Below are 23,762 nucleotides of genomic sequence, written 5' to 3' on the forward strand. Positions count from 1 at the left end.
TGCGTCAGCCAGTGCGTAACCAAAGTGAAAGTGATCACGTGTATTGGCATAGGCTGGAGGCCAGTATTGCAGGTGAAATTAAAGTTTATAATGCGGTCATGCACTGGTCAGGACTTCATAAGCATGTCAACCTTACATGGCACATTCCTTCTTTCCGATATCTATGGGGCTACTTAAATCAGCCCTAAAGGTGCATGTCGTTTTTCACCCAGATTGTGCGGTACGAACAGACGAGACAGTTTACCCTTTATAATCTTTTAATACAAGGCAGCCATCTGCTGGTGGTCAAAGGTATCACGGGATACCCATAATGCACTCCATACAGAAAGCAAACAACATTTCTAAAAACACCTGAAAAAAGGTTCATACATACACATCAATGAATCCCGATGACCAGATCATCTATACAAGGTATAAGTGACCAGATTATCAATATTTTCAGCTCTGCGGACATCAATGCACAAGCAAAGTTGCTCCAAAGTTCTCCACAATAAAAGTACAGCAGATACACTATTTACAAGTCTGCGTCCGACGAAGGTCCATTCAAGCTCCCTGCTCACAACAGGGTTGCCAGGCGACTCTGCAGAAGGGAGGAAGAGAGGGAGGCCGGGGTTAGTTCTCCGTGGTGCAGCCGGAGTCAGGTCTGTATCAACAGTCTTCCCCAGTCTACCTGCAGGCGTCTGATTCCCTCGAGGGCCGCCTCATCCAGGGACGACAGGTCCACGCTGTCCATCTGGCTGGCCAGCAGCTGGATGTTCTACACACACACACACACACACACACACACACACACACACACACACACACACACAGTAAGTCCTTTAAATATGTAAAAGAGCTTGGCTCTTTGCTGCCCGACTGCGTCGAGGCCAGCCATGTTAGATACAATATTTAAAAAGGCGTAGAACCAATTTGAAGGCGGCAACTTTTGGCCGCGGCAGTTCAACAGGGAGCAGAGTTTACAAATACACATTTGTCACATTGGTGTCATTAAGTGACTTAAGAGTGAATTAGGATACAGGACGCTAATCAAGCCACCATACCTCCCCGTCATCACTGCTAAAGTACTGCTAAAGTGAATAGTTCTATAAAAACCAAACCGGTACTTCATTAATGTGGTTAGAGTAACAGTAGCGTTTGTGTTAAAGCAGAATGAAAGGAGCCATGTGAAGTAGAGCATGGAATCCCCATCCGAGCCCGACGGGCCGGGTCAGGTTCGAGATTAGGTTTGGGTTCGGGTCGGGCTCGGTCACATCTGCGCGATAAGGCATTGGAGTTGACGTTGCTTTTGTGTCAACGTTCATTTTACTTCGCTGGGCACACTCGTGTTCATTTAAATGTCATAGGCTACCTGACCTACAGAACCTCAGAAACACTTGTGGTAATTTTGTGGATGTTTTTCAGTTATCGTTGACGTTTTCAAAAAGCTGTGCAGTTGTTTGATAAAGGTGTGCTTTCATGCACAAACGAAAACGTAGAACCACATAGAAGCATCTTTAATATCAACGCCGAAATAAGGTGTCCTTGTGTCCTTGATTGATACAGCTGTTGATTGATACAGCTGTTGTAGTTGGCGTGTTTTCTTGCCACACAGAAGAAGTGAATATTTTTGGGAAAGGCCCTGGGGTACAGAGCATGAGGTCCAGGATTTTAGTGGAGGTGGCGCTGCTGAGGTGGGTGTCGTTGTCGACCAGTCAGATGTTGTTGAGTTCTCTGCTGGAGTACTTGGTGCTGTTGCAGTTAAAATCAAAAATAAATGAAAATGCAGAATAATGTGAAGATGTTTTTGGACTACCAACACTCCTCCTTTGCCTGTTTTGTGGGGTTCTCCTTAAATGTTGAATAAAAAGGGTTTCATTGAAGGATGACATTGTGATTTTGTACAGTTTGTATAATTGATCCTCGGTTATTAGTGTTTTTTTCCCCATTAAAACGTTTAAAAGTGACTTTAAACGTGCTTAAAGTGGTTAGACGCGCTGCTGGTGTTTCACTCATTCCATGAATTTTTTGGCTGACGATCTCGCTCTCTCGGGATAGGGGGGTTATCTCATAGCCTTGCGGTCTTCGGTGAGGGCTTCAATTCGCAATAATATATACAACCACCAAATGGCGCAGTTTAGACAGATATTTCAATAAATTGGTAGTCAAGGCGGGGCCCTATTGTTGTTAAAGCGGCCGCATTAACCATACAGTGCTGAGGGAAACAATGGGTGCAGTGTTTCACTCATTCCAAGCCTGTTTTTAGACTGACGATCTCGCTCTCTCGGGATGGTCAGGTGATGTGGTGAACCGGTTCTGCTGGTTTGTCATCATCCCTCTCTGATGACGTCTTCTGTTGCTTTGTTTATTTACCATTTGTTTTGAATAAGATTATTCTGGTTATGTCTCGGCCAGATTGGTCCGTGAAGCCAAATCACTCATTATCGAATATGATTACTATTGCAGACTATTACAAACGGATAATACGATTTAGTTAATCGTGGATTGGTTTCGGTTAACCTGTGCCGTGTTCCAATATCTATACTATCCGTTCTTACTAGCCTAAGCTTGAGTACGTAGGACGTTCCGATTCAGATCGGGCGAAAATAAGTGTACTGAAGGGACCCGGATGGTGTAGTCAAAACGGTCAAATCGTGAAGTGTGTGGCGATGTACACTTTTCGTACTCAACGGCAGCCATCTTAGCTACGTAGCAGAAGAGGGCGGAGCTAGGCTGAGCCAAAGTCGTTGCATTTTCCACATAGCCTGCATTAATAGTCATTTTGTAGCTTTTTATAGCTGCTAGGCATAAAGAGTTCACCGTTCAAAGCGGGATGTTTATTGCGGGGGAGGAGCCACGGCGGCAGTCGTGATCGTAATTTCCGGTTAGTGCACCACAGAGTATTCGATTTTGGAACAAAACTGACATCTGAAAATTAGCGCACTTAGTGAATGCGGATAGTGTACTACGTTTAAGTGTACACATGGAAGTATGGATATCGAAACACGGCACTGGCCTTTTTTGTGGGCCTATGTAAATTTCAATTAGTTATGATTTTGCAAATGTTACGGTCATCTGTTGACATTTCCAAATACCTTACAGTTGTTTGAAAAGGCTTTCATACACAAACGTGTCATTAATATGAGGACATTTATTTTTACTTTAACTGTCGTGCTCAGACATCTTGATGCCTGGCGGGCTCGGTTACTTCTGTCGGGCTTGGGCCGGGCTCAGGCAGAAAAATGTGTCCAGTTTCGTGCTCTACTGGAGTCACTTATCTGGTGGGTTAAAGAATAGTCTGGTATAACACCGGAAAGCAGTTTAAATAAATCGCTGCTCAGAGTTAGCTTTACTATCCACACGCACCGTAGTGCTACACAATAAGTTCCTTAAAACCTTGGACACGCCGGTCAACCACCACACACACACACACACATCGCACCGCCGGTGCCCCTTGTTTCTCTAAATCGGGGGCTTATTTCAGGAACATTGATAAAAAGGCAGATATATGTATAGGACAAATTACCAGACAAATTACCACGCTTAAAAAAAAAAATCTGAAAACGTTTTTGGTTCACAGGCTCTTCAACGTTACATTACATTGCATAAAGCTGTATCGGAGCAGTTTCACGAGTACATGAGCACAGTATCGGGCCCTAGTCCGAGGGTTGCATTTGGTATCGGTGATTGTATCGGTGCATCCCTACCCGCAGGGCATGTTCTAAAAATAGCACTCGTCACCATGGAGTCACAATTGTGATCATGTTCAAACCACTAACACTTGCATTGATGTAGATTAGATTTTTATTGTTCAGAAATGTTCAAATGTATTATAAATATTACTTTTTTTTTTTGTTATTACTTACTCAAGATGTCTCATGTCTTGACAAATAGATGTCACTTTAAGGTTCAAATCATCTGGATACCAACAAAACGGGCAGGTTTTGGTTCTTCATTTGCATCTATAATCTAGGAAATCAGATTGCACAACTCAAGTCGCACAACAGATTTTGCATTCAAATCACCGGACGGTGCCCATGGGAACGTGATACCGGGAGAATCACATAGAAGCATCTTTAATATCAATGCCGCACTATAAAGTGTCCTTGTGTCCTTATGGATACAGCTGTTGTAGTTGGCATGTTTTCTTGGCCTACAGAAAGTGAATATTTTGCTGCCGAGGCCTGGGGTACAGAGCATGAGGTCCAGGATTTTAGTGGAGGTGTCGCTGTGGAGGTGGGTGGGTTTGTCGTTGTCGATGATCAGTTTTGTTTCGGTGAGGATGTTGTTGAGTACTCTGCCAGAGTACTTGGTGCTGTTGCAGTTACAATAAAAAATGCATGAAAATGCAATGTTTGTTTTTTTACCATTTATTTGATTAAGGTTATTTATTAGGTGCAGTGTTTCACTCATTCCATGACTGGTTTTAGACTGACGATCTCGCTCTCTCGGGATGGTCAGGTGAAGTGGTGAACCTGTTCTGCTGGTTTGTCATCATCCCTCTCTGATACTCTCTTCTGTTGCTTTGTTTTTTCACCATTTGTTTTGAATAAGGTTATTCTGGTTATGTCTCGGCCAGATTGGTCCGTGAAGCCAAATCACTCATTATCGAAATATGATTACTATTGCAGACTAAAAAAACAGATTAATAACAATAACAATCAATTTAGATTCTCACACGGGAGAAACTTATCGCAAGGGATGACACATCATTAAAAGACGGCTACGTCTACGTCAGCGTAATGTGGGCGTTAATTTAGGGTGTTCCAGAACGATCTAGATGACCGAGGTTTAGTATAAAAGAACCAACAGTCCTGTCAGTTGACACAAACATGTCAAAGAAAAGCCAAAATAAAAAGAAAGAAAACCGTAAGTAACTTATTTCGATATTCTATGTTTCGTTAAATAAGCCTATTTCCATAGGTTATTCATTCACTTGAGACTGGAGCTATGCGATTTTGATAACATTCACTAAACCTACATCATTTTAGTATTTTGCTACAGCCCGTTTTATGCACAATGTCTTCTGATGTGGCTGAGTTCTCTGGTTATGGATTGTCTTGGTAAATAATGCTGCAAGCTCAGGGATCAATGTGACATAAGGCAGTGTCACTCTATATATATTAAGCATATATATAGTTTGTTCAAGGGAAGATCATGCCCCTGGCATGAGGAGTCCAAACAGTTATCGTCCACAACATTAGAACAGGCACTGAGAGTTTCAGTGGCAACAAATAAAAGTGTAGTAAAAAGGACAAATTGGACATCAGAAGAGGGAAATATACTAGCATACACCGTCTTGAAAGAGATGACACATAAGTGAGATATGAGAGTGACGCCTCCGGTACAGAAGTTGAGAATGTCCGGAAAAGGACACTGATAAATTACATTAGGATTTTTTAAGAAAATTATTTTTTACTATTTTCAGTACCGTTTCTTCTCTACTTCGATTGACTAAACTCAAAATGTGATTTAATAAAATATGTCAAATCATCAAGAATTATATAAGAAGTCAGTAAATAAAGTCAATCATATCCATTTCCATGGTAGGCATATACAAACAATGAACATAATACTGAACACATTAAAGATACATAAAATATGTTCGATTGGCCATATAGATTTTTACCACACTTCTTTGCAGATGACATTATTATTGAAATGTCGTCACTATTGGAACAATCAACATTATTTGAATTTCTTAATAAATGTTGCTATTATGAAAACATAATTCCACTCTCCAAGGCTCATCTTTGCTTATCTTTTAACTCCAATACAGCAGTAGCTATCCTTGGAATTGTTAAATCCGCCTCGACAAAGCCACATGTGGCCACGTCGAGGCGGATTCCCAATACAAAACAGAATGCAGCAGAGGAAGGGAGCGCGGACCAACCGAACACCATGCCCAAAGACAAGTGCCGCCTGAGCAAGGAAGACATCAAGAGGAAGGGGCCGGAGAACGCGGACCAACCGAAAACCATCCCCAAAGACATCAAGAGGAAGGGGCCGGAGAACGCGGACCAACCGAAAACCATCCCCAAAGACATCAAGAGGAAGGGGCCGGAGAACGCGGACCAACCGAAAACTATCCCCAAAGACATCAAGAGGAAGGGGCCGGAGAACGCGGACCAACCGAAAACCATCCCCAAAGACATCAAGAGGAAGGGGCCGGAGAACGCGGACCAACCGAAAACCATCCCCAAAGACATCAAGAGGAAGGGGCCGGAGAACGCGGACCAACCGAAAACCATCCCCAAAGACATCAAGAGGAAGGGGCCGGAGAACGCGGACCAACCAAAAACCATCCCCAAAGACATCAAGAGGAAGGGGCCGGAGAACGCGGACCAACCGAAAACCATCCCCAAAGACATCAAGAGGAAGGGGCCGGAGAACGCGGACCAACCGAAAACCATCCCCAAAGACATCAAGAGGAAGGGGCCGGAGAACGCGGACCAACCGAAAACCATCCCCAAAGACATCAAGAGGAAGGGGCCGGAGAACGCGGACCAACCGAAAACCATCCCCAAAGACATCAAGAGGAAGGGGCCGGAGAACGCGGACCAACCGAAAACCATCCCCAAAGACATCAAGAGGAAGGGGCCGGAGAACGCGGACCAACCGAAAACCATCCCCAAAGACATCAAGAGGAAGGGGCCGGAGAACGCGGACCAACCGAAAACCATCCCCAAAGACATCAAGAGGAAGGGGCCGGAGAACGCGGACCAACCGAAAACCATCCCCAAAGAAATCAAGAGGAAGGGGCCGGAGAACGCGGACCAACCGAAAACCATCCCCAAAGACATCAAGAGGAAGGGGCCGGAGAACGCGGACCAACCGAAAACCATCCCCAAAGACATCAAGAGGAAGGGGCCGAAGAAAGGGGACCAACCGAAAACCATCCCCAAAGACATCAAGAGGAAGGGGCCGGAGAACGCGGACCAACCGAAAACCATCCCCAAAGACATCAAGAGGAAGGGGCCGGAGAACGCCAAGAACGCATCAGAGCCAGACAAATATGGACTTCTGAATATGTACGGACTCACTGAGATTAAGGTGGATCGTTTGAGGAATTTGATTTCTGTCAATCGTCTTGGCTTAATGTTATTAACTGAAACCTGGCTTGACGGCACCAATGAAGGTGATTTGACCGATTCTTGTCCTGAAGGTTTCAAAGAAATTCATGTTAATAGATTAGGAAAAAAAGGGGGTGGAGTCGCCTTAATTTATTCGGAGAGATATTCAGTCTCTAGACATTTATTTAAGTTTATTACAGTGTTTGAATACTTAGCATTTACGATCAACCAGCCAAACAAAGCAGACACCCTAATTGTTATTGTCTATCGGCCGCCCCTAAGTAAGACAAATAAGTCTACAAAAACACTCTTCCATAGTCAATTTAGATCAATGATGTCCGCTATATATTCCGATTATCGTAATATCATTATAGCTGGGGATTTTAATTTTTCTAAACTAACAAAACCTTTAATGTTACATTTCCGCAATTTTGTTCAGCATGTGAAAAATCCCACCCACAAGAAAGGAAATATACTGGATCTAATATTTGCTAAGGGTATTGAGGTTATAATTAAATCCAATGAATTAATTGAATTTTCGGACCATCATTTTATCAGTTTTATCTCCAATTCACCACCGCCCTCACCACCGCCCTCACCACCGGCTTAGAAGATCGATTTCAAAGAATTGCTATAAATGAAAAGTAAACAGTCATCTTTTCTTCTGACAAATGCAAGTCCCTTAGAATAAAAGAGTCTGCTAAATGCCCTGAAAGTAAATGTGAACAAAATGTTCATCATACATTTTTAACCTGTAAAGTAGGACCTGGCAAGCAGCTCAGAAGAAATAATTGTTCAGAACATACACGCATGTTTTGCCTGTTTGTAGTAACCAAATGTTATTTTTCCCCAATCAAAAATAAAACTTTTTAAATTGAATACGTTTTTTACACATCTTTTACCATAACTCCAAAACATTTCTAGGTCATACTTTACCAAAGCACCGTTCTGTGAAGCATTCTCTTCAACAAATTAACCAGGGTAAACGTAAAAAAAATACAAGCATTAAAATACAATAAAACCATTAAAACATTACAAGCATTTTATGTTTTAAAGTTGGAACGTATTTTAAATCACATACGTTTTAAATATTCTATACTTTGTCTAGCATGTTTTAGACTCGCTTCATGAAGATGGTGATGGATGATGCCCATGTAGTTAGAAACAGTCCTATTTAGGAACGTGCTTTAACAACCCAGCTTCACACCAGAATGTAGTACAACTTAGTAGTTTTACAATAACGGCTCTAGAAATTTGAGATGGCATTTTTTTGGCTTGTAACAGCTATTCACACGTGATGGTATAATATGGGACCATTTGGGGGGGGCGGTCATTGCCTCGGGGGTACTCGGGGAGGCGCTGTTCTGTCTGGATTTCGCGACACCCTACTTGATTAGAGCATGGAAACCCGACGCGGGTCAGGTAAGGTTCGGAAAAATATTTAGAACGGAAGCTCGGGTTCGGGTCGGGCTCGGTCACATCTGCACGATGAGGCGTTGAAAGTTGGCGTTGCTTTTGTGTAAACGTTAATTTTACATCGCTGGGGACGCTCGTGTTCATTTGAATTTCATAGGCTACCCGTCCTACAGAACCTCAGAACCTTTTCTATGTAATTTTATGGATTTCTTAGTTATTTTTCTGGCCGAAATGTGAATTTCAATTGGTTATGATCCTGCGCAACAAGTGCACGTAAAAAATGTAATGTGAAGCCCACCTCTCCGTTGCCGATGGGAACGTTGATGACGATGTCCTGGTTGCTGGACTGTACGGGAGAGCCGTTGACTGAGATGCTGTAGATCCTCTCCTTGTGGCGGGGGACCCTCACCCCGGGGGTCTTGGGAAGCCTGCAACCACAAGCACTCATCAGACCTCCTGCTGTGCTGCTGCTGCTGCTGCTTGGTAGGGGACCAGCTTAGACCACCAATAAGAAACTTTAACATCTACTGGTCAGTTAGCCCACCAATAAGAAACCTTAACATCTACTGGTCAGTTAGACCTCCAATAAGAAACCTCCATCACACCTACTGGTCAGTAAGACAACCAATAAGGAAACATAACATCTGAATCCAAATACTGGTCATTAAGGAGCAGGTCAGGTTTAGGGCGAGGTAGGGTTAGACTGAGGACTGAGCCAATACCTTTCTAGGGCTGAACGATTTGGGGATATAACCTAATCGCGATAATTGAGACAAATATTTCAATGGCGATGTGATTTTTTAAATTTATTAAGTTCCTTATGTTCTGTATTATTCACAAAAAAGCAATGAATCATTCTTTAGTATGACCAAAATAAAATTGAGGCCAGGCCAATGTGTTCAGATGAATTTATAACATTTATTTAACAATTGGATTGTCTAAGAAAAATAAACATAGTAATAGTAATCGGTAATGTTAACAAATCACAAAAAAATATGTATTGAAAAGAAAAAAAATAGATGTTTTATTACTGCTGCCTTTGCGATTTATTACACAGAATTGTATTAATCGTTAGCGATAAACCTTCCCCCTGGGAGTCAAACAACTCAACCACTATAATATCCTGCCCCGATTCCACATCAGTATACACAACTAGGCAATATCTGAACAGTGTGGTCTCGTCATTTATAGCTGCAGCAGTTAGTATGCTACAACATGTGAAGTTTATAAAAGCTGCGTCTCACCTGGGGTCGAAGCGGGGTGTGATGAGCGGAGTGGCGCCCATCATCATAGAAGAGTCCAGCATGCTTCTGGCAGGAGTGACCAAATTCTTCCTGGTAGACCTGAGGCACACGTCCACGTTATTGGCTTGGGTTCTCCTTGAATTCTACTTGCCCAAAGTCAATTTTCACTGGCCCCAAATATAAATAGTTTTTTTTTTTTATTAGTGGTTATCAAATAACGACAAAGATTCAGGTAAATTGTTATATTTGATAACAGGTGGAAACACATCTGCTCACATCAGTGGCAGAGTCTGCCAGGACACTGAAGTTCTTCATCAACTGACTGCAGCGTGCCCGCTACCTGCCGGGAATCTCGCGATCTCGATTTTGATTGGCCGAGGCCACATTCAAATAAAATCAAATAGTACACCAAGCATTATCCAAAGAGTGCAAGGGGAGGGGGCAACATAATGACTATCGATGATCGAAAAAAAGAAAAGTTCCAATTTTTTTGCTTGAGTCCTCTGCTTGCCTGTTCGGGCAAGCGGAGGACTCGAAGCAAAAAAACTAAAAAAAATTGGAACTTTTCTTTTTTTCGATCACGGTAGCCTTTCAGCTGCATGAGAGGGACGCAGACACTCTGGATCTGTACACCTGCACCCAGAGGTCTCCTGGCGCCCCGTCCATCGCTGACATGCTAGAGTGGCTGCAGAATACAGAGCTTTACTACAAACAGTATCCTTGTGTTGACGTCCGGGTTGATAGTTACTTGCCCGACATGGCGTTTTACTTGCCCCGGGATGTCGGCGGGGTTTTCGTTTACTGATTTTTCCTAAACGGTTTTGATTTACTAAACGGTTACACGTGTACACGTGCACACCCCTAGTTGCCAGTAACTACCAAATATGGCCTTACTTCCTGCCTGTCTGCCCGAGGACCGACTGGACTCTGGTCTTCTTGGAGGTGACGGGGGGCCTCTTGGACTTGCCCTGGAGGAGAGAAGGACCAGAGATCAGACGCCAACCACCTGCATCTGGTTTTTTATCATTTATAAACACAAACATGCTGCTGGTACTAAGACAAGGTCAAACAATGTAGTCAGAAAAGGGTGACTGTACTTTGTAGCATCACTACTTATAAGCATGCAAAATGTATCCGACCCATTTACACCCTTCCTTCCTGTGCAAGGTCACCCATTTCCTGTGCGGAGTGACCCACGATGCATCGCGATTACCTCTTGAACGATTCCGGCTATTCCGTTAAGAAACGGAATTTAATAAAAAAAGAAACAAAGTTGTTGTTTTTTCGTCTGCTGCCACATTCTGTTCACCAGAGGGATAATTTTAAAATTAGTTAATTTATCTTCAGTGCGTTTTAGAATCGAATCGTTGACCTCAGTCGGAATCTAATCGTGAGGTGCCAAGAGATTCCCACCCCTACTAGGAACGTGAGCAGAGGACAGGTTGGGGGGAAGCTCTCTCCTTACCTTCTTGGTCTTGGTCTGAGGTGCCGTGTTCTCGTCTTCTGGACTAGACTTGGCGTTGCTCTCCTTCTTTGACGCTATTGGACAGATGGGGGAGATGATGTCATCAGCATTTGTACATACATGAGCTCCACAGACATCTGAACTCGCATGTTGTTGTTTTTTTTTTACAAGCGATTACAATTCAGTAAATTAGAAGATGCTTGTATCCAAAGAGTACAGATGTATGTCATTGAGTAGCAGGCAGCCACTTACACTTCTGGAGCGTTTTAGGAGCGGCCATGTGGTTCTCAACCAGAACGTTCTCCAGCTCAGGAACCTCCCCTCTCTGAACCCAGACAGAGACACAACAATCACAGAGTTACGGGTGGCGAGAACGTCAGTAGCTTCCTGAGCTGTGGTACATGCTGAAGATGTGCTGATGGTGACGCAGAGGGTGATCGTACCTTTGAGTCGTCCACCTCTGGGGATTGAGGTTTCTCTGGATCTGAAGGGAGAGGAGTAGAAACATTGTACTATTATAACAGCTCATTTCCAGAGAGCACCGCACCGGGTGGGCTGATCTACCCATCATTCATCTGGGCGACACGCCCGATGTCACTAGAGGGTACATTTTGATAAAGCTTTTAAAGGCGTACATCAGACCCGTTAGTAAAATGGGGAGGGTTTGGGTTAGCCAGTGTACCCACTATTTCAGAAGTCATTGGATTTTTTTTATTTTTTTTCGAGTTTCGGTAAAGAGGGTTATCCCCATGGTTACGATCTAAGGCACCTTTTTGATACTTATTTAGTACCGTCGTTGTGTAAATGAATAGTGTTATAATAAGCGATGTTATATATAAAATCTGCCCCACACCGTGACGTCAGACTACCTCAGGAAAAGTAGTTTGACGTCGATAACACCATCTACCGAACCCCCTCTTCGCCAAGCTCCTAACCCCTTTACCGTTACCCCAAAGGTCAGCAGGTACCAAGAGTGTCCTTACTGAAGTAGAGCAGCCAGTTCATCTGCCTGACGGCCTTGGGAAGCTTGATGATGGCCATGTTGTATCTGTTGTCAATCTCCGTCAGCAGTTGCATCTGCTGCTCCTTCAGATGCAGAACCCGGGACTTCACTGGAGACGTAACACAAATGCTTGGTTATGTACGGACACACACTTGTTATCAAGTATAAGAGACATGATGGTACTTTATTAATCCCGGCCGTGAAATGTGGGTGCCACAGTCGAAAGTCGAGAACCATAGTTAAAATTAAAAAAGTACAACATAAACATTTGATACAGAAAATGCATACATAGGAGTAGTGGGAAAAAAAGGAAAACTATTAGAGTCGCCTGTTTTGAGCAGGACGTTGAAGTAAGATACGTTCAAGTGTGACTATGCACTACTGAACCAGTTCAGTAGTAACATGCACTAACTTGTTCAGTACTGCATGTTCCCCAGAGGATTCGTCCATACCTGGGTAGGGTACACCTCCTACTTAACGCAGCCCAAAGTCATCAAAGCTTCCATTTCTGGACCGTTTCCCCTACGTTTGACGAGTACTGTGCCCCCCATTTTCAACCAAAATACCCACGTTCTATGCGATACTTTAATAGGACAGCGCTACCGAAAATAGCCACGCAAAAACCAACAAGCCGACGTTACCTTCTGCGTCGAAGTCTTCGAGGAAGGCGTCGAGCTTGGCCTGCCTCGGGTTTTGCTTGGCTTGTTTCGTGGTCCTCTTCTGAGGAGCCATGTCTGCCGAGATATTAGAACCCTAAGAGGTTAAATGTTATTCTTCACCGAGCTATGATTGCCGATAGCGTGAAGACTATCCGACTGGCTGCGGCGAACCTCTCAACTGTCGCTCCACAAAGCAATTTGAAATCTCCGCGCACAGTCAGGGAGCGACGTAGAAGCGATCAGCCAATCACAAGACCGCTGCGAAACGTAATATCCGCTTCCTGTAATGGACCAATCGCGAAGGTTGTTGACATCCGGACCCCGGAAACTGGACTAGCCAGGAGAAAGCAACGTGAGCTCGTTGTGATAAATTCCTATTATACATCCAGGTAGTAGCTACGTGTTTTGCAAACTGATTATTCAGTACATAGTATCGATAAGTATTTTTTTTAATAAAAAATGCATAACCGTATCCCCGTAGTCTAAATAGTGTCTTAAAATATCACATCGGTGAATGTCCAGGGAGATGTCGATACCTTCGTCTTTGGCCCTCCAACAAGTTTTGAGGAAAAGCTTTCAGCACTTGGAAACCAATCAGAAAACATGGCACTCTGTGTTGGCCGAGTGCACCCCTTTGGTAGGGTCTGTAGGAAATCTGGCTCAGCAGCTGCGAGCTCTCTCCAACGTGAACATCCCCAACACACCACTCAAAGCCTTCCCTGACCTACAGCAACGTCTGCATTTCAAGCTTGTCCTGGCATTGGATATAGTGCTGGAGAAACTCAATGAAAAACTGTAAGAGTTGGAACATAATAATCGAATCACGTTTTTAATTGATTTCATGGTTTAAAGTAATGTTGCCCTAATATCGAGATGTCCACCTCAACTGTCTAGTGTGTATAATCTTTCTTATTCCTTCTAGTCAACTGTCAATTTCCTGTCCCAAATGGCAAATCGGAATTTACTTCCCTCTCTTGTAATTGTCACCGTTTTCTACTACCTCAATATGCTAAACTAAGTGTACATGGTCTCTCTGTTTATTAGGGTTTTGCTGCAGTCTGTGAGGGACTCGCACACTAACCAGCTCACGGCAGTCTTTCAGCTGTATGAGAGGGACGCAGACACTCTGGATCTGTACACCTGCACCCAGAGGTCTCCTGTCGCCCCGTCCATCGCTGACATGCTAGAGTGGCTGCAGAATGCAGAGCTTTACTACAAACAACAGTATCCTTGTGTTGACGGCCATTTTATTGAGGAATACTGCATGTGTCTCTGTGTCTTGTTTGTTTCGTTATGATAACATGTCAATTTGACTCATTGGTCAATAGCGATTCATTCATATTCATCGGCTATTATGATTCTGAGAACTATTAAATGTAATTTCTTTTTTCGTTTTTTGTTGTCCCTAAATATACTATTAAACACTCTTACTGTAGACTTAGAACCACCAAACATACAATGAAATATTAAAACAACTTTCAGAAGGAAAAAGAACAGGGCCTAGTCGCAAGAGCTATGGGGGGGGGGGGCATTTGGCCCAGGAGGTAGAGCGAGTTGACTGTTAACTTGAAGGTTGCTAGTTTGATCCCTGGCTCCTAGAAGTGTGTCTTAACCCTAAGTACTCCAGACGAGCTGGATGTTGCCTTGCATGGTTGACACCGCTGTCTGTTTGAATGGGTGCATGAATGGGTGAATGTTGGGGAATATTGTAAAGCACTTTGAGAGGCCACTGTTTAGAAAAGTGCTGAACGCATTCCATTCTCGTTTAGCATCTAATAGGAACAGATAGGGGTTATTCAAATGAAAACAAGTCATATTTCCTAATCCGTGTTCAGATTTCTGAAAAGAAAGACTTTGTTACACAGCCTGATGCCCGACGATCTCTCACTACTGGAATCAACTCCCGAGAGATGGGACTCTCTAGATACATCTAGTGGTGAGGAATATATTACAGGTAAAAAATAAAAACTACTTGATGCACAGTTAACAGTATCACATAGCGTTGGTAATGATGCGAGTCTTTTATTGGAACCAGAAGAGTTATTAGGTGAAAATACAGCACATTAAGGATTCATTTATTGTTTGTCCTATTTCAGATACACTTTTCCGGGTCTCTTTCTTAGTGGAGTCAAACAAAGGAGAGTAAGAAGAATGTGTCACCTAGGATGAAAATCTATTGTTTACCCACGTTTACATTTGTCAGAATCTGATGTGAAATTGTATTCTTATCAAAGCTGGAATTTTGTATAAGGATGGACAAAAATGTAAAAGGTCATGGGGTTTTCCGGACGATGTGAAAGGAAAAAGAATTACAATTTCTAAAACACTGTTCTAATAATTCCATGGCTGGAATAAAGTTTTTCTCAGCAAAACTGTTTCATTGCATTGTTGCTTTATTGTGTTCTGTTGGAAACAGATACTTAACATCATTGTGTATTTATGTGAGGAAATTCTAGAACACACACACACCACACACACCAGGATTGAAGTGGAACAAATCAAGTATTGATGCATGCTCTGGGAATCCCGTTAGTGTAATTCCCGTTCGGGTAATTTAAGTGTAATTTAATCTTAACCAAAGTTTTTAATTAGCTGAATGTGAAGGGACAAACAGAAGACCCTTAAAACCGAGCCCAGAGACGCTGATCAGGGGAATGAGCGTTTTCTTCTCATCAAATGTTCCGAGCACAACGGTGAATATCACAGTGAAGAAAAAGGCAACAATTCAAATAAATATATAAAAGTTATGAAGCACAACATACAGAAAACCACTAAGCCCTTCCTTTTTTTATTAAATTAAGAACCCTTATGTCCAGTCCCTTTGTCCCCCTCTCCCTCCCTCCTCCACTACCTCCTCCCTCCCCCCCCTCCCCCCCGCCCACTAGTCCCCCAAGGCGTCTAAACGTACTCCTTCATCGGCAGGCTGTAGTTGTTGACGATGGGCTTCGGGGGGTCCGGCGCCATGGCGGGCGTGTTGGCGAAGCTCCGCCCCATGTAGCCGCCGCGGCGGTAGCCCACGCTCTCCTCCGCGTGCGGACACGTGAAGCTCAGCACGGCGCCGCTGATCATCAGCAGCACGGCGGAGGCCCAGCCCAGGTAGATGGCCTGGCCCAGCTCCCGCTTGTGCATGGTGGGCACCGCCGGGTTGTAGAAGTCCTGGATCACCGTGTTGGCGATCCAGGACACGGGCACCAGCACGCACAGGCCCGTGACGATGAACAGCACGCCGCCGGAGAGGGCGATGCCGGCCTTGGCGCGGCGGTCGTCGCCGGCGCACGTGGTGCACTTCATGCCGCAGCAGGACACGGTGCAGGAGAGCCAGCCCATGAAGATGGCCACGCACATGAGGGCCCGCGCCGCCTGGATGTCGGGCGGCAGCGCCAGCATGGAGTCGTAGGTCTTGCACTGCATGTGGCCCGTGGTCTGGTACACGCAGTTCATCCAGATGCCCTCCCACTTCACCTCGGAGGTGAGGATGTTGCTGGCGATGAAGGCCGACACCTTCCACTGGGGCAGCGTCGTCACGGCGATGGCCATGATCCAGCCGGTCACGGCGCAGGTGAAGCTGATCAGCTGCATGCCCGTGTTCACCATGATGGAGCAGGGCCCTCCTTCTCTCTCTGGGGTCGGTGGAGGCACTTTGACCTTTGACACGCGCTCTACGGTCGCGGCTCCGCCTCTTCTACTGTTAAGGGGTGGTTCCGGTCGGGGTTCGGGGGTTCCCTCCTGATTAGCACACTTTGAGCACAGTAGTCTGCCGTTCCTGGTGGTCTAAAGCTGTAGTTCTTCCAGACTACAACCCGCTCTAGCGTTGTTTTCAGCGCTGACCTTTCCCTGTAGTATTTACATCAGGGGGGGGGTCAGCAATGTGAGGTCAGTGTTCCTATTCTGTACTTTCCCTTTGTATCGCCGCTCTTCTCTCCACAGGTCTTAATCCTCTTGTCTTCTTTTATCACCGCCCCTCTCCCTCTGGAGGCTGGGGTCTCTCGCCCACTTTCCCCGTTCCCCTCAAAACAGTCGAGACGGATTGTACAATAACGCAGAAGTGAATTATTGATTGAAGTTAATTATTGATCAGGCGATAGCGGTTCCGCCACAGTCCAGCACCAGTCCCCGCTGGATCGGCCCGGTCGAGGCGTCTTCGTTGTTTACCCTAGGCCCGCTGGGGTTTGCAGCTGAAATTATTCTTTTGCCGTTGCGTCACTGAACCGGGGAGCTCCAGAACCTTCCGCCAGCCCATCACAGCCTGTGGTCACCTGCCACTTTCTGGTCCAGCTGAGGTGTAGTCTTACCAAAGGGGACAGCTCACCGCGCTGGCAACACCCGATACCGAACTCAGGCACCGCACCAGGGGACAGGCACGCTCAGAGTTTAACAGTAGTGATGCTGGACCGTCCGATCCAAAGATAAAATGTGTTAAATGCACGTGTTAAATAATAAATAACGCACGCAGGCGCCTCAAAACACAAGTTTCCCGAAGAGCCACTAAAATCATCCTCAAACACAAAGCCTGTTGCTGGGTTCCTCGCCACCGTCAGTCGAAAGAGCACTCAAGCCGTAAATCAACATCGTCGGTCGCTTTTCTTTCAGTTCACTATAATCCCGGCGGGCGGTTCTTTGCTCTCGGCGTGTGTGAATGAGGAAACCACACAATCGGTCTTCCAGGGAACGATGAGCGGCGTCCGCGCAGCTGCTGCTGCTGCTGCTGCTTCACCGGCCTCTTCAAGTGTCTCCTCGCGGCGACAACAACAATCAGGAATGGCGCCCCAGCCTTGGGGGAAGGCCACTTGAGTGAGGCTCTAGCCAAGCAGTTGGCGCACACAAATCACCCCCCCTTCTCTCTCTCTTTCTCTCTCTTTCTCTCTCCACACGACACTACACTCGGTCCAAGCAGGTCAGTCCTTCGTCCGATCCCTGAGATCCAAAGTCTGGGGACTGGAGTGGCTCTGATGGGCTAGGTGGAGTAGATGGAACCAACGTTGTATGTTGTATCTCCTTCAGAACCCCTCACGTACGTGTGTGTGTGTGTGTGTGTGGTCAATCTGTGCATTATGGCTAGGGAGAGAGGGAGGGAGGGAGGGAGAGAGACAAAGGAGGGAGGGATGGAGGTAGAGAGGAGTGTTTCAGATCTATTACCACAAAGACCGCCTACGAGAGGGCCCCAACAATGAGGCTGACACGCAGTCACCCCATTCCATACCGCCTCACGCTCTAAATGGAAAGCAAAAATCAGCTTTCAGCCACCCAGTTCGTTGTTTTGTGTGCTAAGGTTGAAAGGGAGAAGTTACATGGAAAGTGTGTGTTTGCTTGTTGTTTTTTTTCCTTTGATTTGGTTGCAACAAACACTGGTCACACCATGGTGAAAACTAGGAGAGAAATGCAACTTTCAAGAGCCTTTGTATGCCACAGAAATGTATTGTCTTAGAAACAGTGCAATGAGGCTGGGAGGTTTGACGGATGTTTGACGGATAAAGTTTGGATTTAATTACTTGTTTCAGTTTGAGTTACATTTGAGAAATAAAAATGATATTTAAAATAAATATAAATGTATTTAAAATAATTAATTTTTAAACTCTCTAGGTGTTGGTTCTAAATGTATAGCAATTTGTTATAAACTAAATTAAAATATACTTTACAAGCTGGATTATTTTGATGGTAATTTTTGATAATATTTAGATATTTCTCAGTCTAGACTCTGCAGTGTGTGTCAGCAATCCTGTTCACTTTGGCGTGGTGATGAATTAAATATTACCGCCACTAGATACATGGTTCAGCTTTCGCTTCTTAGATCGCCTCCCCTCTCCTTGGCAACGGTAGTCATGACAACAGACCGGGACACAGGAAATGGGAGAGGAGAAGGGGTGACAGATAAAGGGGACATCGAGAAGTGTCTCTTACCAAAGATGGCGGCCGTGTAAACAAATAAGCATGATTTATTCCCTGTTAATTTGGTAGCACGAGGAAAATCTTGATTAAATATTCTATCAATAGGCCTTGTAATTTTTAAATCAAGCTTTAAATAAGAATGAGGTGTATGGATATTGGGTTTTATCACGCATTTTCCATGTGACAGTTGAACTGCTAAACTTCTCATGAAAGAGGACTTCACTAACCTTCGTCATATGTTTACCTGTCTATCTAAATCATCATATTGCAAATATTTTAATCTTATCTCATTAAAATTAAATAAAATATTGTAATTGTGTTAGGACATTGCGATTTAGCGTTTAAACCCATAATTTGGGTCGTATTACGTGACTTGTCTTACCTCAGGTCTACCACTAGAGGCCACCGTTGCTTCACTGAAGCATGTTCATGTTGTACTAGTTCTCTTGTCTAGGTGCGGTTCGGTTTGTACAAGTCTGAGTGAAGTAATGCACTGAGTAAATGGCTAAGAATACATTTACCATTTAGGTGTGTGTGTTTATAGGTTAGTAGGCCAACATTTGTTTACTTCTGTAACTACTTTTGCAAAGTAAATCTTTATTTGCCATGTCTAAGCTCTTGATTTTAATTGAGAAAACGCAAAGGACAAAGAAGAAAAACGTCATCAAGTCGGTTTTGATATGGGCATAAAATATCAATTTATTACTTTGCACATTAACACAAGTATTCCCTGCAGGCTAAAAAAAGGAAAAAAGTATATAACATCACATAATAGCAATAACAGCAAATGATTAGGCACCCTTGTTCAGGGGCCAGAGGAAGTCCCGCCCCTTCAAACTTTTTAAAAAGGGTTCCATTCATATAGAATCAGACCAAACAGTTCTGATTCTATTGTTCTATTGCTATTGGACAATCACACTGCGAAGAGACCACTAGCTAGAAAACAAAAAACGGTAAGCTACAACACACCCCGAATAAGGAACCAAAAATAAGAAAACAAAAAAAACAAAATTAAATTACACAATACACAATGTCAACTTACAAATCCATTAAGATATAATCATATATATCAAAGTCATAGGAATTACAAAATAAACCATGCTCTCTTTCAATAAGGGCCCGAAAGAATGTATGGATCCATTTCGTGTTCTTTTTAAAAAGGTTATAAAGAGGTAATCCTGTTCCGTAGGTGCCGTTAGGTTTTGCTAAAACTCAACACCGCCACACAAAGAGTAAGTGCATTTGTGTGAGGATGGTACATAGGTGCCAAGGACACAGGATGGGGGGGGTGGGGTGGGGGGCACAAAAACCAGGAAGGGAGAGTAGACCCCTTCCTGAGGGAGGGGGGGGGGGGGGGGGGTGGGGGGGGGGTGAGGAGCAGGGGCAGATCTCGACCAGGTCCGTGTTTTTTTTTTTTTTTTTTTTAAGAAAGGGGTACCTCGTTTGAATGTGGACGCCGGGCAGAGATCGACCCCCGCCCGCCCCTCACCCCCCCGGGGAGAACCGGGCGACGCCGGCCGAAGAACCGACGGCAGGTGTGTTTGTAGGAATCTTTAAAATACGTTGGGTCGGTTTGAGACTGGACAAATTTCGCTAGCCTTAAAACAGCCTCACTTTTAAAATCAACGCTTTACCTTAGAAAAACGGTCGATGTATTTCCTCCTTGTCGTCATAATGATCAATTTTTTTTCTTGTTTTTATATATTTTTTTTTTTAAAAAGGACAAAATTCATGGCATGCAGGCGGGGTGATAAAATAAAACGGAGTCAACAGAGCCATTTCACGAAATGCACGTCCCCACTGATTGATACAAGCAAGAGAAAAGATACAAATAAAAAGTACACACAAACAAACGACAATAACTGACCGAGAGAGCCAAGAGAGAATAATTATAGCTTGATTTCTTCGCGTCTGAAAAACTACATATTGGAATAATATTGCTTTGCAATGTCGAGTTGAAACACGGGGAGTGATTGCTGATCCTATATCATAAGAACGTTGTGGGAGCTCGAAAAAAAAAAAAAAAGACTTGTGCCGACGGACGAATCCTGAAGCCTTTCGAACAACATTTCATGTCAGCCCACTCGGCTGAGAAAACTAGTGCACGTTTAAAAAAAATTAAAAACAAAAAAATAAAAAATGTAACCACCCCCGTCTGGATTAATTTATTGCATGCAATGCCTGGACAACGCACCTCTTCTTCCAGAACCCAGCGAAGAAACAGCTCACCGGCCCCTCCCACATTCCACTCCTGCCCTCCCATTGGCCGAGGCCGAACGCGCACGCGCCCGGCAGGCGGGTGCTCAAACTCATCCATAGTAAACCTGCTGCTTTACGGGTGGTTTATTACAAAATGGTTTCCCGCCGAGCTGCCCTCCTGGCGAGGCGTGTGCGTCGACGACTCCCCCTGGGCGCCCCTGAACTCTCTCCCCGCCCTCCCGTCGCACGCCGTGGAGGGGTTGGCCACCGTCAGGGTTGCCAGATTGGGCACGTTTTTTTTTCCCCGCCCAATCTGGCAACCCCGGCCACCGTAGTGTGGCTGTCGCTATGGCTACCACTGGTGTTCCCAGAATTAGTTGGTTAAGTGTTTGTGTTGAAGGGGGGGGGGGAGATGGGTGAGTCAGTGCTAATGCTTATTGTCAATTCATTAAATACAAGGGTAAAAATGCATAAATGTACAAAAGAAACTGAACAAAAAAAAAAACACGTTTTAAGAGCCTTCTAGATATCCGCGTTGTCGCTCGAAGAGGACGAACGACAATAGAAAAGAACCGTTGGTTTTTCTTAGTAGGTTTGAAGTTAAAAAATAAATCCAATTCGTCGCTGCCCCACGGTTATTCTTTTTTAAAAGTCCAATCCCCTGCGCTTTACCACTCAGACGTTCGCCGTCTCCACAACACCACCACCGCCTCGTTGAGCCTCGACCAATCAGCGTCCTGCTCATCCACACCCTCACTGACGAGCAGGGGGCACCGACCAATCAGCTGCCTGCTCATCCACACCCTATCCCTAATAAGCAGAGGCTGACTCCAATCTTTACACACAACGGTAGCTACAAAAAAGGAGTATAAAATCAGCCACCCTGCAGCCTCGCCCTCCCTCTCCTCCTTGTCGTCACTCTCCTTCTCATGGCCAGAATGCTACCATTAAGTTTTCCAACACAAAGCTCCACTGACCCACAGGCTCACTCTAAAAGTCACTATATAAAAACTACACAAGTGGCTTTGCTACCAAACCTTAAAATGTCATCACCATAGTAACAACAAGAACAACGACACAGAACAATAACAACACCGACGGTCATCTACCGATTTCTAAACGACAATATTTTCTTCAAGAGAATGTCCACCAAAACGTCTTATATTAAACTTTTACAAATCTGTTTTTGTGTCGATTCTTATGTATAAATGCATAAAAGGTCAGGTGAGTTGTTTGAGTGCGCTCCATTTCTGTCCCCCTCTCGCCTGGGTCAGTATCAGCGATGGCCGGACACACACACACACACACACACACACACACACACACACACACACACACACACACACACACACACACACACACACACACACACACACACACACACACACACACACACACACAATACAGGATGGCTAGCACCTCTATTGTGGGGGAAGAGATTAAAATAAAACAACCAATCCTCTTTTGACAGTGTATCAACATCGCCTCAATCGGGTGATTATCAGGGCTCTGTGGCTTGAAGCCCTACCGCACTCAGACAGCGCCATCTGGTGGCCAAATCTGGAGCCACAGGTGAATGAATCTAAACGCACACTAAACCGCTGCTACATGAAAAGGCCCAAGCCTGTTTCCCCTGGAAACCAATCGGGTCACTCCACACTGCTGCTGCTATGGTAACCACTCTGGGACAGTTTCAACTGTACACAGAAAACCGTTGGGTGTCGCGAGTGACATTAAAAGTCACGTTTGATTTCACCAGCCAGACAGCCAACGTTAGTAGGATACAGAGTTCGCAAAAACCCAGTGAAGTAGTATTTGTTAGGACCGAAAAAACGCGCAGAGTGACCAAAGAGCTTCCGCTGAATAACAGACCTGGGACTACTGCCAATACCGCCCCCTGGAGGGGGGAAAAGATACGTCATCTGCTTAAAAGTTGCTCTCATAGATTTAAATATAAGTTATATATGTCCTGTATGTGTGAATATAAAAACATCAGCATCTGAGGCTTTTACAGCAGTTTTCCCTTTACAATGCAGTGGCTTGCAATGAAACGCGCACACACACACACACACGCACACACTTTACCGACCCCTTGTATACACACAGGCACTGCCATACACAAAAGCAAACACACACACTTATTTGTTGCTAAATGAAGGGGGGGGGGGGGGGGGGGGGGGGGGGGGGGGAGCAGTGGATTTGACCAAGGTCACCTCGCTTTTGTAGAAGACTGTAAAGAAACGAACCGAACGCGCACGCTCATAAAAAGGAACAAAAAATATATGCATCATATATTTAGATATTTATATATAGACATATTCTGAAAAAAAAAAACTCAACTCCCCTTTCCCCACGTGTAGCCCCCCCCCCCCCCCCCTCCCCTTAAAGGAAAACTCAACCCAAGACCTTGTGACAGAGTTGTGCCCGCGTGGGGCTTTGAGGTAAAAGGTAGAGTCAGAGTCCTGTCGGCTGATGGGAGCTGCCATGGCAACGCGGCGCCGCCCACCAGCGAGTTCACCCAGCACATAACGGCCATGTTGTTGTTTCGTGTTTTTTTTCTTTTTTTTTTTTTTTACCCCCCCCCCGCCGCCCGGTTTAAAAACAAATCAAGGTTTGAGGAACGATCACTCGGTTTGGGTTAAAAAAAGAAAACAATGGAACCGTCCCAGTAATGGCTCGTAATGGGGTCTGTGTGTGTGTCGTCTTTTTAAAAATCGATTGTGCATCGGGTTCCACGGTTGCCACGATTTGCTGGTTGTAGAGGCGGCTCCGTACAGAACTCTTGTTGGTGTTGGTGTTTGCGTCCCCGTCCCCTCCCTCCCTCCCTCCCCCCCCCAC

At 44.8% G+C, this 23,762-nt stretch overlaps 3 protein-coding genes across 3 annotated transcripts; 1 reads left to right on the forward strand and 2 right to left on the reverse strand.

Annotated features, from left to right (window-relative positions):
* Positions 1 to 221: 221 nt before the first annotated feature.
* On the reverse strand, positions 222 to 13,060 carry cdca8 (cell division cycle associated 8). The gene is made up of 10 exons (XM_056582786.1): positions 12,822 to 13,060; positions 12,161 to 12,289; positions 11,621 to 11,661; positions 11,430 to 11,502; positions 11,178 to 11,251; positions 10,607 to 10,680; positions 9,713 to 9,811; positions 8,767 to 8,896; positions 671 to 757; positions 222 to 580 (listed from the first exon to the last, which is right to left on the reverse strand). The coding sequence occupies exons 1-10, from the start codon at positions 12,910 to 12,912 to the stop codon at positions 557 to 559; spliced, it is 822 nt and encodes a 273-aa protein (XP_056438761.1). The 5' UTR covers positions 12,913 to 13,060; the 3' UTR covers positions 222 to 556.
* Positions 13,061 to 13,137: 77 nt separating this feature from the next.
* Positions 13,138 to 15,230, forward strand: c19h1orf109 (c19h1orf109 homolog (H. sapiens)). The gene is made up of 4 exons (XM_056582788.1): positions 13,138 to 13,634; positions 13,884 to 14,063; positions 14,675 to 14,793; positions 14,936 to 15,230. Exons 1-4 carry the CDS (start codon positions 13,354 to 13,356, stop codon positions 14,983 to 14,985), a joined length of 630 nt encoding a protein of 209 aa, XP_056438763.1. The 5' UTR covers positions 13,138 to 13,353; the 3' UTR covers positions 14,986 to 15,230.
* Positions 15,231 to 15,737: 507 nt separating this feature from the next.
* cldn35 (claudin 35) lies at positions 15,738 to 16,433 on the reverse strand. Its single transcript, XM_056582787.1, has one exon. The coding sequence runs from the start codon at positions 16,431 to 16,433 to the stop codon at positions 15,738 to 15,740; it is 696 nt and encodes a 231-aa protein (XP_056438762.1).
* Positions 16,434 to 23,762: the final 7,329 nt, after the last annotated feature.

The sequence above is a fragment of the Gadus chalcogrammus genome, chromosome 22 (assembly GCF_026213295.1).
Source record: "Gadus chalcogrammus isolate NIFS_2021 chromosome 22, NIFS_Gcha_1.0, whole genome shotgun sequence".
NCBI lineage: Eukaryota > Metazoa > Chordata > Actinopteri > Gadiformes > Gadidae > Gadus > Gadus chalcogrammus.